The sequence below is a fragment of the Meles meles genome, chromosome 5 (assembly GCF_922984935.1).
Source record: "Meles meles chromosome 5, mMelMel3.1 paternal haplotype, whole genome shotgun sequence".
Classification (NCBI taxonomy): Eukaryota; Metazoa; Chordata; class Mammalia; order Carnivora; family Mustelidae; genus Meles; species Meles meles.
In genome coordinates, this window is record NC_060070.1 from 34,870,883 (window position 1) to 34,884,492 (window position 13,610).

General features: G+C 40.2%; 1 protein-coding gene across 5 annotated transcripts in view; it reads right to left on the reverse strand.

The window, feature by feature from the left end:
• KLHL32 (kelch like family member 32) overlaps positions 1 to 13,610 on the reverse strand; it is a 261,906-nt gene that overhangs the window by 196,574 nt on the left and 51,722 nt on the right. For all 5 annotated transcript variants that reach the window (XR_006818394.1, XM_046006175.1, XM_046006177.1 and 2 more), the window contains one exon: positions 6,986 to 7,061. Coding sequence is in view for 4 of the 5 variants with exons in the window: in XM_046006175.1 (XP_045862131.1) it covers positions 6,986 to 7,008 (23 nt within the window). In the remaining variant the exon portion in view is untranslated. The remainder of the gene's footprint in view (positions 1 to 6,985; positions 7,062 to 13,610) is intronic.

Sequence of the window (13,610 nt, forward strand, 5' to 3'; positions counted from 1 at the left end):
TATTGCAAAATATATGCATAATATATTGATTCCATGGTAATATAAAAATATTTGGGGGGCTCCTGGGTGGCTCAGTGGGTTGGGCCGCTGCCTTCGGCTCGGGTCGTGATCTCAGGGTCCTGGGATCGAGTCCCGCATCGGGCTCTCTGCTCAGCAGCGAGCCTCCTTCCCTCTCTCTCTCTCTCTGCCTGCCTGTCTACTTGTGATCTCTCTCTGTCAAATAAATAAATAAAATCTTAAAAAAAAAAAATTTGGGTACACTGGGTTAAATAAACTATATAGTTAAATTTATTTCACCTGTTTCCTTGTACTGTTTTTAAATGTAACTACTTGAGAATTTTTAATTATATAGATATATGGTTCACATTATGGAAATATCAGACAGTATACAAGTTCCCAGGAGGGCCTGTCCCTCATTCTTTTCCACCTGAACTCTAATAAGGGCTTGGGGTATCCCATCAGGCTGCCGAGGAGCATGGCTGTTCCTGTGTCTCACAGGACACAGCCTCTGTGGGTACAACAGGGGAAGCCCCAGACTCTCTGAGCAGCAGATTGTCTTTTCCGGATGCCAGAGATCATTTGATTGGCCATATGTCAGCGTTCAGTAACAGGGAGATAAATAAATGAGCTCTCAGGGAACAGGACTATTCATGACTTCAAGTCTTTAACTTTCATTCTGGAATTGACGGCAAAAACCAAGAAATCAAATGCAGAGCACGATGTTCATAATGTGGTACACCCAACTCTGAGGGACGCTCTGCCAGAGTGCAAATCACTACTTCTAGGCTATAGAGTTAACATTTTGATCACAGAAATCTCACAGGGTCTCATTTACATAAAGTAAATTTTGACTGAATTTAGTCAGTTTTTTAAGATGGAAATTCCAAAACAGCTATCTGGTTTTTAAACATCTGCATTTCAGATTTTAAATTTCAAGTCAGGGATACCTGGGTGGCTCAGTCATTAAGCATCTGCCTTCTGCTCAGGTCATGATCCCAGGATTCTGGGATCCAGCCCCACATCTGGCTCCCTGCTCAACAGGAAGCCTACCTCTCCCTCCCTACTCCCCCTGCTGGTGTTCTCCCTCTTGCTGTCTCTCTCTGTCAAGTAAATAAATAAAATTGTTAAAAAAAGAGAGAGAGGGAGAGAGAGAGAACGAGAGAATTGTCGAGTTTCATTCATCTGTATATAACCGTTCATTTTTCCCAACCCCATTTATTGAAGAGACTGTCTTTTTCCCATTGGACATTCTTTCCTGTTTTGTCAAAGATTAGTTGACCACAGAGTTGAGGGTCCATATCTGGGCTTTCTACTCTGTTCCACTGTGTCAGTACCATGTTATCTTAGTGATCATGGCTTTATAATAGAGCTTGACATCAGGCAACGTGAGGCCCCCAGGTTTGTTTTCCTTTTTCAACATTTCCATACAAATTTTAGGATTGTTTGTTCCAGCACTCTGAAAAATGTCATTGGTATTTTGATCAGGATGGCACTGAAAGTATAGATTGTATAGAAAGTACAGATTGCTCTGGGCAGTGCAGCCATTTTGACAATGTTTATTCTTCCAATCCATGAGTATGGAATGTTTTTCTATCTTTAAGTTGATCATTCTCTTAGACCATACAAAAAGATAAAATCTAAATGGACGAAAGACCTCAATGTGAGACAGGAATCCATCAAAATCCTAGAGGAGAACATAGGCAGTAATCTCCTCAACACTGGCCACAGCAACTTCTTTCAAGACACGTCTCCAAAGGCAAGGGAAACGAAAGCAAAAATGAACTTTTGGGACTTCATCAAGATAAAAACAGTCTGCATAGCAAAGGAAACAGTCAACAAAATAAAGAGGCAACGTGCAGAATGGGAGAAGGTATTTGCAAATAACACTACAGATAAAGGGCTGATATCCAAGATCTATAAAGAACTTTTCAAACTCAACACCCAAAAAACAGATAATCACATCAAAAAATGGGCAGAAGACACGAACAGACACTTCTCAAAAGAAGACATACATATGGCTAATAGACACATGAAAAAATGTTCATCATCATTAGCCATCAGAGAAATTCAAATCAAACCCACATTGAGATACCACCTTATACCAGTTAGAATGCCCAAAACTGACTAGGCAAGAAAGGACAAATGTTGGAGAGACTGTGGAGATAGGGGAACCCTCTTTCACTGCTGGTGGGAATGCAAGATGGTACAGCCACTTTGGAAAACAGTGTGGAGGTCCCTCAAAAAGTTAAAAACAGAGCTACTATATGACCCAGCAATTGCACTACTAGCCCAAAGATATAAATGTAGTGAAAAGAAGGGCCACATGCCCCCCAGTGTTCATAGCAGCAATGTCCACAATAGCCAAACTGGTGGAAAGAGCCGAGATGCCCTTCAACAGAAGAATGCATAAAGAAGATGTGGTCCATATATGCAATGGAATATTACTTAGCCGTCAGAAAGGATGAATACCCAACTTTTGCATTAACATGGACAGGACTGGAGGAGATTATGTTGAGTGAAATAAGTCAAGCAGAATAAGTCAATTATCATATGGTTTCACTTATTTTTGGAACGTAAGGAATAGCATGGAGGACATTAGGAGAAGGAAGGGAAAAATGAAGGGGAAGAAATCACAGGGGGAAAAACCACAAGAGACTATGGACTCCGGGAAACAAACTGAGGGTTTTAGAGGAGAGGGGATTGGGGGGATGGGTATTAAGGAAGGCATTTATTGCATGGAGCACTGGGTGTTATATACAAACAGTAAATCATGGAACATTACATCAAAAACTCATGATGCACTGTATGGTGACATAACATAATTTAAAAAATAGAATAAAATTAAAAAATAAAATAAAATTCAAGTCAATTCCTGTATCAATGTATACCTACTATTTAGGTATACAAATAATGTGCAAATAGTTTTCAAGTAAGGCCACCAATAAGATAGTACATACTTATAAATCAAATGCAGTCAAGAGCATAAAGGATTCATTTCTCAAATACACTATATCAGAAAGAAGAGCCCGAACAAAAAACTGATAGTACTAAAATTATTCATGATTATCTCAATTCAATCTATTGATGAATTATCAGGTGAATACCTTAATCATTTCAATTCCACAGTCAAAATATTTCTATACAAATTAAAAATATTAATTTGTATATATTAATATATTAATATTATATATTATTATGTTATATAATAATATATTATATATTAATTAATGAATATATACTATATTTCTTATATATTATATACTAATTAATATTTAATTAATATATTAATAAATAAAATATTAATTTGTATGTATTAATTAAAATATTAATATTTAAACATCCCTATTATTTAAGAGGGAAGGCTGTTAACCACATAATGGAACTCAATTTTCTTTTTTATAGAACATTTTAAAATTTGTAAATACCTTCAAATGAATGCTAAACAACTAATAGCAATGGTCAAAATAATAAGCAAAGAGAACACAATATGCTTAGAGAATGTTTAAGAAGTATTAGAGATTATACAGAAAGGAACTTAATGATAAATGAATGGTTTTGTTTCATTCCTCCCTTTATTCATTCACTCAACAAACATTTATTTAACCTATGCCAGGTACTGTGCTAGGTACTGGAGATAAAACAGTGAACAAATCAAACTTGGAAGCAACCCTTGCAAAACATTCGGTTTAGCGAGGTAGTTACACAAATAATCTGGCCTCCCAGAGGAAGTAATGCTGGAGCTGGTGAGGGAAGGGGTGCGAAGGATGAGAGTGAGTTACTGTGGCAAAAAGGAGAGAGAAGAGTTTTCCAATGGGGAGGAAGAGCAAGTGCTTTGTATGATCCTGAGGTAGGAGGGACCATGGCCCTCACACAGAATTTAATTGTTCAAACCCTAAGGACTGGGGGGTGGGATGGGGAAGAGGGGTGGTGGGGGCAGGGCTAGGGTCTGGAGCTCAGAAAAAGATTCAGCTAGAGGAGTAAATCTGGGACTCATTCACATAGAGAGGGTAGGAAAAGCACACCTGTGTCTCCAGAACACAGTTCAGAGACAATCAACAGTTAAATGTTCCAGAGAAAAATGACAGTATTCAAAATACAGAAGGATGGCTGGGCTCAGTGGGAAAGGACTGCCCTTTGAGTAGCAGGAGGGAAGGAACAGGTGGACCAGAAATATATTAAAACTCCTGGGGCACCTGGACATCTCAGTGGGTTAAAGTCTCTGCATTTGACTCAGGTCATGATTCCAGGGTCCTGGGATCAAGCCCTGTAATCTCACTCTGCTCAGCAGGGAGCCTGCTTCCCTTCCTCTCTCTCTGCCTGCCTCTCTGCTTAGTTGTGATCTGTCTGTCAAATAAATAAAAAATAAAATCTTAAAAAAAAGAAAAGAAACATATTAAAACTCATCTTTTTTTTTTTCTTTTTGGTTTGCTAAATATGAAGATTTAGTGGAACTAATCTCCACTGGACAATGTAGCCATGGAAACAAGGATATCTGGGTTCATCTGGGTTGGAATATTGTCAGTCAAATGCATCAAAAATGCAGGAAGCAAGAGAAATTAAGGATTCCAAAGAGTCATAGACTCTCAACTGAATAAGAAGGGAAATGAGGAAAAGAGGGGGGATGATGGGTTGGTAGAAAGTAGCAAGGCCAGGGCGCCTGGGTGGCTCAGTGGGTTAAACCCTCTGCCTTTAGCTCAAGTCATGATCCCAGGGTCCTGTGATCGAGCCCTGCATCAGGCTCTCTGCTCAGCGGGGAGCCTGCTTCCCTTCCTCTCTCTCTCTCTGCCTGCCTCTCTGCTTACTTGTGATCTCTGTCTGTCAAATAAATAAATTAAAAATCTTTAAAAAAAAAAAAAAAAGAAGGAAAAGAAAAAGTAACAAGGCCAGTAGATGAGACATTGCAAAGAGGTCACAGCCACAGTGGGGGAAGGTAAACCAGCAGGCTAGACAGAGAGGAGGTCCTGGTAAGAATAAAGTATCTGATGAGATGATCAGAAAAAGAGCAACTACTGGGTGTTCAATGTCCTAGGGGTGACTGTGGGAATGGATGGCTCAACGTTAGGAGACAGTTTTTGGAGATAAGCAGGTTAAAGATCCCAGGTCACCAAGTTGGACAGATTCTCCATGCAAGTTGTGATGAAGAAAAATCACTGTAAGCTGGGTTCCAGGTGCTCAGCAAATGAGAGGAAATGACCCTGACAACCGTGGAGAGAAGAGAGAGGGAAGGAGTCCAAGAGCACCAGGAGGAGCATATCTTTGTTGTTGTTTCATTACTGTTGTCCTCTCAGACAACCAGCTCAAGGAGTAAGGATGGAGAAGCAAAACTGTCCCAGGAGACAATAATCTCTCTACCCTGACCCCAAACACGCAAGATGGGAGGAGATAATAATGTCACCCTTGGCAGGGTGACAAGAGAAGTGAAACCTCAGGAGAGGACAGGTCTCAGTGAAGTCAGCAGAGTGAGAAGAGCTTTTCAGGGTGATGGAGGCGCTACAGCAGTTACACAATCGTGGTGCGACAGTTCCTCAGGGCACAAAGGTAGTTTGAAAAGTGGGGAAGGGAAAAGTCTGCATCACAGCAGAGAAGGAAAGACCATTCTGGAGATGATGGCATAGTGGAGGACAGATGGCAGTGGGATCAGAATTGATCAATAAAAGCAGAGATAGAAGATTTAAAATAAGAAATAACTTTGAGACAAACGCACATAGGTCCTGAGAGCCAGAAATAAATCACTTGGCTGAGGTGGTGGCAGATACCATGGTCTCTACGTGCTATTTTGGCTGGATGCCTGATCTAGAGCAGGATTTCCCAACCTCAGTGACATTGACATTTGGGGCCAGATCGTTCTTTGCTATGGGGAGTTGTCCTGCACATTATAAGATGTTTAAAAGGATCCCTAGTAGACGTCAATAGCACCCCCAACCCCAGGGGCCACCAAAGATGTTGGCAAATACTGCACAATGTAAACCGAAGCGAAATCATTCCCCACTGGGAATCACCGATCTGGAGCAACAGACTCGCTGTCACAAGGCGTCCCTCCATTCCTAAATGTATTTTTGCAACTGGTCAACTCTATTAGCTTCAGGGTTGTGGAAGAAAGCTGGTCTCCTCATTTCATAGACATACCAAGTTCTTATTTAGTAAAAAGAAAAGTATTTCCTATGTCTCACACCTCTCTTATTAGTGGCTCTGAAGGTCGTTTTGACTGTTTCCTCAGAGGATGATGGAGACTTGTCTCCACTGAGAATATTAAAAAAAAAAAAAAAAAAAGCCCTCTGCTTTCTTATTCAGTTTTGGGAATATGCCAAGCTCCTTCCTGTTTCAGAGCATTTCCCCAAGTCATCCCATGCCTCGGATCCCAGATTATAGAGACATCTTCAGGATGATGCTTCCTCATTCTATCAGCCCTGTACTTTTCTTTCAAAAGCACTTTTCCCAATTATATGTGCATTGTTACTAGGTATGATTTGCTTACTATCTGTTTCCCCCAAAGAATATACATTTCATGAGGGCAGGAAGCTTTTCTGTTTTATTCACTGATGAATCTTCTCCATCAAGTACAGTGCTTTGCTCAATAAATATCTGTTAAAGGAATTATTAAAAGAAAATGCTATGAGTGTTTTCAGAATATATATCACACTCCCCAAAGTGACTGCTTTAAAGGGGATGATAGTCATACAAAAGTATAGTGATCTGCTTCTTTTTTAAATATTATACCTTTATGGAAGCTTTTTTTTTTTTTTTTTTTGAGATAGCCCAAATAAGCAAAGGCAATAGGTTGTATCATTCAAAGAACCATGAAATGTACCTAGGTAGGACCAGTAAATAGATCACAATGGTTAAGCCATGTGCTACGATACTAAACTGGTTTGCTTAATTCCTGCAAATCTGTGTTGAGCCCTGCTCTGCACTCAGCCCTGGGGTGCACAGTGTAACTATTTCAGGGCTCACAACACCAAACAAGGAAGCATCCTACAGGGCCAACCTCAGGCAGCGTTCAGACGGCATTCTCCAGCTGGGTTCCTCAGGATCTCAGCCTTAGCAGTTTGCAAGCATTCCAGCTGAATAAAAAGACAAGAAAGAAAAGCACAGTGAGCTAAAGGCAAAAAAAAAAACAAAACAAAAAACAAAAACAAAAACACTCTGTGCTTTCATGATGTGAATGCTTTAGAACCCCAAGAAGGCACCCGGGGGAGTTTTATAGTCAAGATTCAACATTTCAACTGAATGCTCTTTAATAAGCGATGGTTCGGGATGTTTTTGAGTTTTTTTCACCTCACTGGAATTTCAGAGGCTAAGTAGTAAAATGTGTCTGAGAACCAAGAAAACCTAAATTAAGGGTTACAGCAAAAATTAAAACATCCAATGGCCAAAGGAAAAAAATAAGATTTGATAAAATAGAGATACAAAGGTTTCAACCACAAATTCTAGTCATCTTGTCCTTTATAGCAATTTACTTTTCATCCAAACATAAATATTAGTGAAATTAGGTTAAAAATCACATGTGCCTTGACTAAGTATTTACAGAAATATAATTTTCTTGTTTTAAAGTACTTTGAGTATCTTTTTTCTTTTTTAAAGATTTATTTATTTGAGGGGTGAATGGCAGAAGGCAAGGGAGAAAGTTTTAAGCAGATTCGAATCTGAGCGCAGAGCCCAACATGGGGCCTAATCTCATGACCCTAAGATGCTAAAACCAAGGGGCAAATGCTTAACTGACTGTGCCACCCAGGTGCCCCAGAAAGATAATTTTCTATTCAAAGAGCAGATTTCTGAAAAATCGATGAAAAAATAATATAGAGAGAGGATAAAAATTAGTGGGAAAAAGATTCTTACAGTAGCTTCAGGATTAGCATAACTGGAAATATACAGTAGAATGAAGTCCTCGGGCTTCAAATATCTCCTTGGCTATATACTCTCTTAATCCTATTCCCCCTCACCACACCGCCCCCTCCCAGCCTTTGTTTTTAGTCACTGATGTTAAGTCTAAACAGAAAAGTAAATTATTTGAATAGGCTGGACGTGGTCCACGACTATGCTTTACAACTCTTGTTAGTGGGTCTAGTTTCTGTTTTCTAATACACTCAAGCAGCAAAATTAAGTCTAATCTGGATAATCTTAAACAGGCTCCCTTCTGTTTCAATTTTATTTTGAAAAGTATAACGGTGAAAACACTTAAGAAAGTAATATATTAAACTGCACCTATTTCTGCTGATTCATATAAAAGAGAGAGCTATGATTTCCAACCTAACTAAAATACAGTATTTGTTATATTGTATACGAACCTGCAGTTGGAGTGGCTATATAGTAATTCATGTGGATAAATTACAATTTAAGTATTCCATTGTTACTGAACATTCGGTTGTTTTGAACATTTTCATACAATTATATTTTTTATTTCTGGTTTTCTTTAATTATAGAAAATATGATATCTAGGCTTACATTTATTTCTAATTCAAGTTTTGACAAACCTAAAAATGAGCATCATTTCCAATTGATCCAGTAAGACTGAGAAGTACAGAGGCTCAGGATAATTCAAGGCACATTTTTTAATTAGTGGAGAAAATTTCTTAGCAACCTATCACTGCTACAGTTTCTTTCCAGAATCTAGGTTATAAATTCCAGGCTCTTACAGGCTAACACAAACACTAACAGAGATGGATACTTGAACTTTAAAATGGCAAAAGAATATTTATTATTATAGAGAGGTGGCAAACAAAACAAAACAAAACAAAACCCTTATCTTTCTGAAAGTCTTATAAATGCTCCCAATAATTGGACAAATGGAGAACAATAATCCTAAAAGTTAAAGTAATCCAAAATTAAAGGACACATTTAACTTAATATTTTTCAGGCATTCCAAACATAATTAGAAATCATAAGATAAATTAAATTCCCTTGCTGTTTGGAGACTAACTCACTGAATTAGTTCTCCTCAGAAATTATCTAATTAGGGGCATCTAGATGACTTGGTCATTTAAGCATCGGACTCTTGTTCTCAATTCAGGTCTTGATCTCACGGTCATGAGTTCAAAACCCACGTTGGGCTCCACACTGGGTGTGAAGTCTACTTAAAAAATAAGTATAAAAAATAAAATAAATTATCTAATTAGAATATTTTATATGCTACAAAGTTTAGTGAAAGGGACACCATTTTAAAGGTGAATTAAAATGAATTAAAGGATGAATCACCTCTGAAAAATTTGTTATTTATTATTTGCTATCTTTAGTATGTTATTTACCATTTACCATATATACTTTCATATAAATTGTGTCCTTGGATTATAATCTTGGTTTGGTAGAAGTAACATTTGTTTTTATATTTTAAGTTTATTAGCTATACTTTATATGTTAAGTTTCCCTTAAGTGTCTGCTTCTCTCAGCCAGACCTCTCTCCCTTTTCCTGCTTCCTTGCATTTTGCCTGTGGGGACTGGGGGATGGGGGTGGGGGTGGGGGTGTGTGTGTGGATTTCTTCCCAACGTGGGGCACTTACCTCTTCCCATAAACCCAAGGAGTTCCAGCCCAGTCTCCTGCCTTTCCCTTCCTCAGAATCCAGAAATGGACTCAGGGCAAGACCCCAGAAATGGATTGGCAGGACCCCAGGAGCAGAATGGTAAGAAGAAAGGCTAGAGTTGGTCCTCAGGCATCTAGCTCTCAGGGCTGCTCACAGCCCATTAGAGATTTAATCACACAAGCCCAAAGGGTAGTGCTATATGGGATTGGAAGCATACGAGGTGGTTCTTTTTCTGTGAATTAAGAGTAATTACATTCAAGGTCCCTTTCTGAACCCAATAGCATCATAGGACCAGACTATTCTATGAGTTCTAGAATGTACTCATCTCGGCCTCCCACATGCATGATTCCAAAACTCTAAAGGTAATACATCCCCCTCCACAAATGAGCCTTTGTGATCACCTATGTAAAGAACATGAGACTCTAATCCACTTCCACTTGGGGCAGAATGCTCCTCCCAGCCTTGCCTCACTTTAGAGGACAGCATTCCTGAGGTCGGAGAGCTGCACCCTTGGCTCATCTGCTCCCTAAAAAGAGTCCACCCATATGTCTACCTCAAGTCCTGGGCATCCACTAGTTAGCCCAAGATTGGATTAAGCCCCTGGGAACAACCCCATCATCAGTGCTATATCTTTAGGATAGCATTCAGATGTAGCTTGCTCAAAAATACCTCCAAAGTTTCAGAGACTTTTTTTTGAATGATTCATAAAACAAATATTTATTGAGAAACTACTTTTTTATGGAAGGCCCAGAGCTGAGTTCCTAGGGTACAGCAGCTAACACGTGAGTTCCTCCTTTCATAGTGCTGACAGTGGGCCATGGTGGACACATGCAGTGGCTTGAGTAGTCATCACCGATCTCTTCTCAAAGCCATCCCAAGTAAGCACACTGCCCAGACCACTGCGTGCTCTGCTTTACAAACACAGCCTCAAGAGCAACTCCTAGCCCTTTCCTTCTAAACTAAAGGCTGCCTGCCCTTAGCCCCATCCTGGCCACTGCCAGGGTCCATATAATTCATTCCTTCGTCATAACTGTGATAAATGCAATGGACTCTAAGCTTGGGTTCCTCACCCTAAAAGTAGTAACACCTCCCTCATACTATTGTTGTGTGGATTAAACAAACTGAAATTCTCAGAAACTACCTGTCCCATGATGTTAGCTGTTATTATTGTTGTTGTTTTATTGTTATTTATGATTGATTGTTGTTTTAATACACCAGAGGACTTGGCTCATCCCGTGTAATCAAGGAATGGATTTCCCTGAGAATGGAATATCTGTGCTGATCTCTAAAAGACCATTATTGCCTAAGGGAGTGGTAATGGTTGGTAGGTACCCTGGGCCAAGTCAACATCCTGCATAAAGATACTAAGGCAGAAAGAAGCAGGGACCTATTAGAGGCCAGAGGGCAGACCACACAAGCAGTATTAAGAATATTGGTGGTGGGACACCTGGCTGGCTCAGTCAGTAGAGCTTGTGACTCTTAATCTCAAGGTCATGAGTTTGAACCACGCATTGGGCAAAGAAATTACTTAAAAAAAAAAAAAAAGGAATATTGGTCTCTGTCCTAAAGTCAGTGGGAGTCCACAGAAGGTTTTAAAGCAAAAGACTGGCATGATGAGATTTGCATTTTAAAAAGATGGTTCTGGCTGTGGTTTGAAGGTTATTGGAAAGGTGCCAGAGTTCCCAAAGGAACAAGAGGGAACCTCCCACTCTTTGGCCCACTTTATAAGAGTAATCACCAGTTCACAAAATCAACCTCTCCCCAACATCAAAACCCCTCTGGTTTCCTGCCGGAAGGATAGCACCTACTTGCCCTCGTCAGATATTATCCTGAACAAATATGCCAAGTACTTGTCTCCTGGGCCTTATACATGGCTGACACTAACCCAGTAGTTGGCTGACACTGAATTCCCTATTCAAGTGGACTCAACTCTCCCCTTCAGTGATTGACAAGTTCAATGGTAGTATCTGAGGAGAAACTTTAAGGTAGGGAGAAAGAGAGACCAAGTGTCAAGTTCCTTATCTCACCAGACCCCAGTCGGTCTCCACATGCATGAACTTGGTATTTTTGTAGAGTGGACACCTGGTATTGTGTCTGCCTAGCCTCTTATAAGGTTCTACTGGCAATCAAGCACCTCCCACCACCAAGACTTCGCTGATTGGTCTAAGAGACTGGGCCTAACAAGCTAAGCTAATCAGAGCCCCTCTCTGGGATTTAGAATTGGAAAGACAAATGCCATATGCCTTCATTCATATGTGTTATTTAAGAAACAGAACAAATTAACATAGGAGGAAAAAGAAAGACAGAGGCATAAACCAAGCAACAGTCTCTACTGAAAATAAACTGATGGTTACCAGAGGGGAGAGGGGTGGGGGATGGGTGAAATAGGTGAAGGGGATTAAGGAGGGCACTTGTGATGAGCACAGGGTGTTGTATGGAAGTGCTGAATCTCTAAATTGTACCCCTGAAACTAATATTACACTGTATATGTTCACCAGAATTTAAATAAAAACATTTAAAAAATGCAAGTTAACATATGAACTTTGGGGAGATATTGCACAATCTATGTATGGTAGATTGTACTTGATTAAAAGTTGAAAAATATCAATGTCTTATTGAAACCACAATTAAATCATCTTTTAATATGTATAAATCTCATTTAAATAAGTGAAAGTAAGATGCTTATCTTGTAGAACTTAACATTTTTATCTGCTTAGCAAAAGCTGAAGCTGAACAGATGATTTATTGAGTGAAGCAGTTAAACCAGATATTGGTAGAACTGCGCAGACTTAGAAATACGTGTATTGGGGGGAGGAGTCAAGATGGCGGAGAAGTAGCAGCCTGAGACTACATCAGGTAGCAGGAGATCAGCTCGATAGCTTATCTAAACATTGCAAACACCTACAAATCCAACGGGAGAGCGAAGAGAAGAAGAACAGCAACTCTAGAAACAGAAAATCAACCACTTTCTGAAAGGTAGGACTGGCGGAGAAGTGAATCTAAAACGACGGGAAGATAGACCGCGGGGGGAGGGGCCGGCTCCCGGCAAGCGGCGGAGGAACGGAGCACAAAATCAGGACTTTTAAAAGTCTGTTCCACTGAGGGACATTGCTCCAGGGGCTAAACCGGGGTGAAGCCCACGCGGGGCCAGCGTGGCCCCAGGCCCCGCAGGGTCACAGAAGGATCGGGGGTGTCAGAGTGTCGGAGAGCTCGCAGCTATTAGAACGGAGAAGCCGGCTGCCAAGACAGAGCCGAGGACTGAACTCTCAGCTCGGGGTTACCTTGAACTGGTCGCGGGCTGGGTGAGCTCCGAGCGCGGCTAGAGGCTGGGGATACGGGAGTGATTGGGTGCTGTCCTCTGGGGGCGCACTGAGGAGTGGGGCCCCAGGCTCTCGGCTCCTCCGGGCCGGAGACTGGGAGGCCGCCATTTTCATTCCCGTCCTCCGGAACTCTACGGAAAGCGTTCAGGGAACAGAAGCTCCCAAAAGCGAACCCGAGCCGATTACTTAGTCCGGCCGCCGGTAAGGGCGGTGCAATCCCGCCTCGGGCAAAGACACTTGAGAGTCACTACAACAGGCCCCTCCCCCAGAAGATCAACAAAATATCCAGCCAGAACGAATTTCATCTATCAAGGAGAAAGCAGATTCAATTCCTAAGACAGCAGAGCAATTCCAGAGGAGGAGAAAGCAAAGCACGGAACTCATGGCTTTCTCCCCATGATTTGTTAGTCTTGCGGCTACTTCAATTTTTTTTTCTTTTTTCAATTTTTTTTTCTTTTTTCAATTTTTTTTTCTTTTTTCTTTTTTCTTCTTCTGCTAAATTTTTTAAAACTTTTACCCTTTTCTTTTTTAACATTTTTTGACTAGTTCATCTAAATATATATATTTTTCTTTCTTTTTTGTATTTTTTTATTTTTTTTATTTTTTAAATTTTTTTCTTTCTTTTTTTTTTTTTTTTCTTTTTTCTTTTCTTTTTTTTTCAGAAGCTGTTTTATCCCCTTTCTCCCCCCCACAATTTGGGGTCTCTTCTCATTTGGTTACAGCGCATTTTTCCGGGGTCTTTGCCACCCTTTTAGTAGTTTATTTGCTCCTTCAT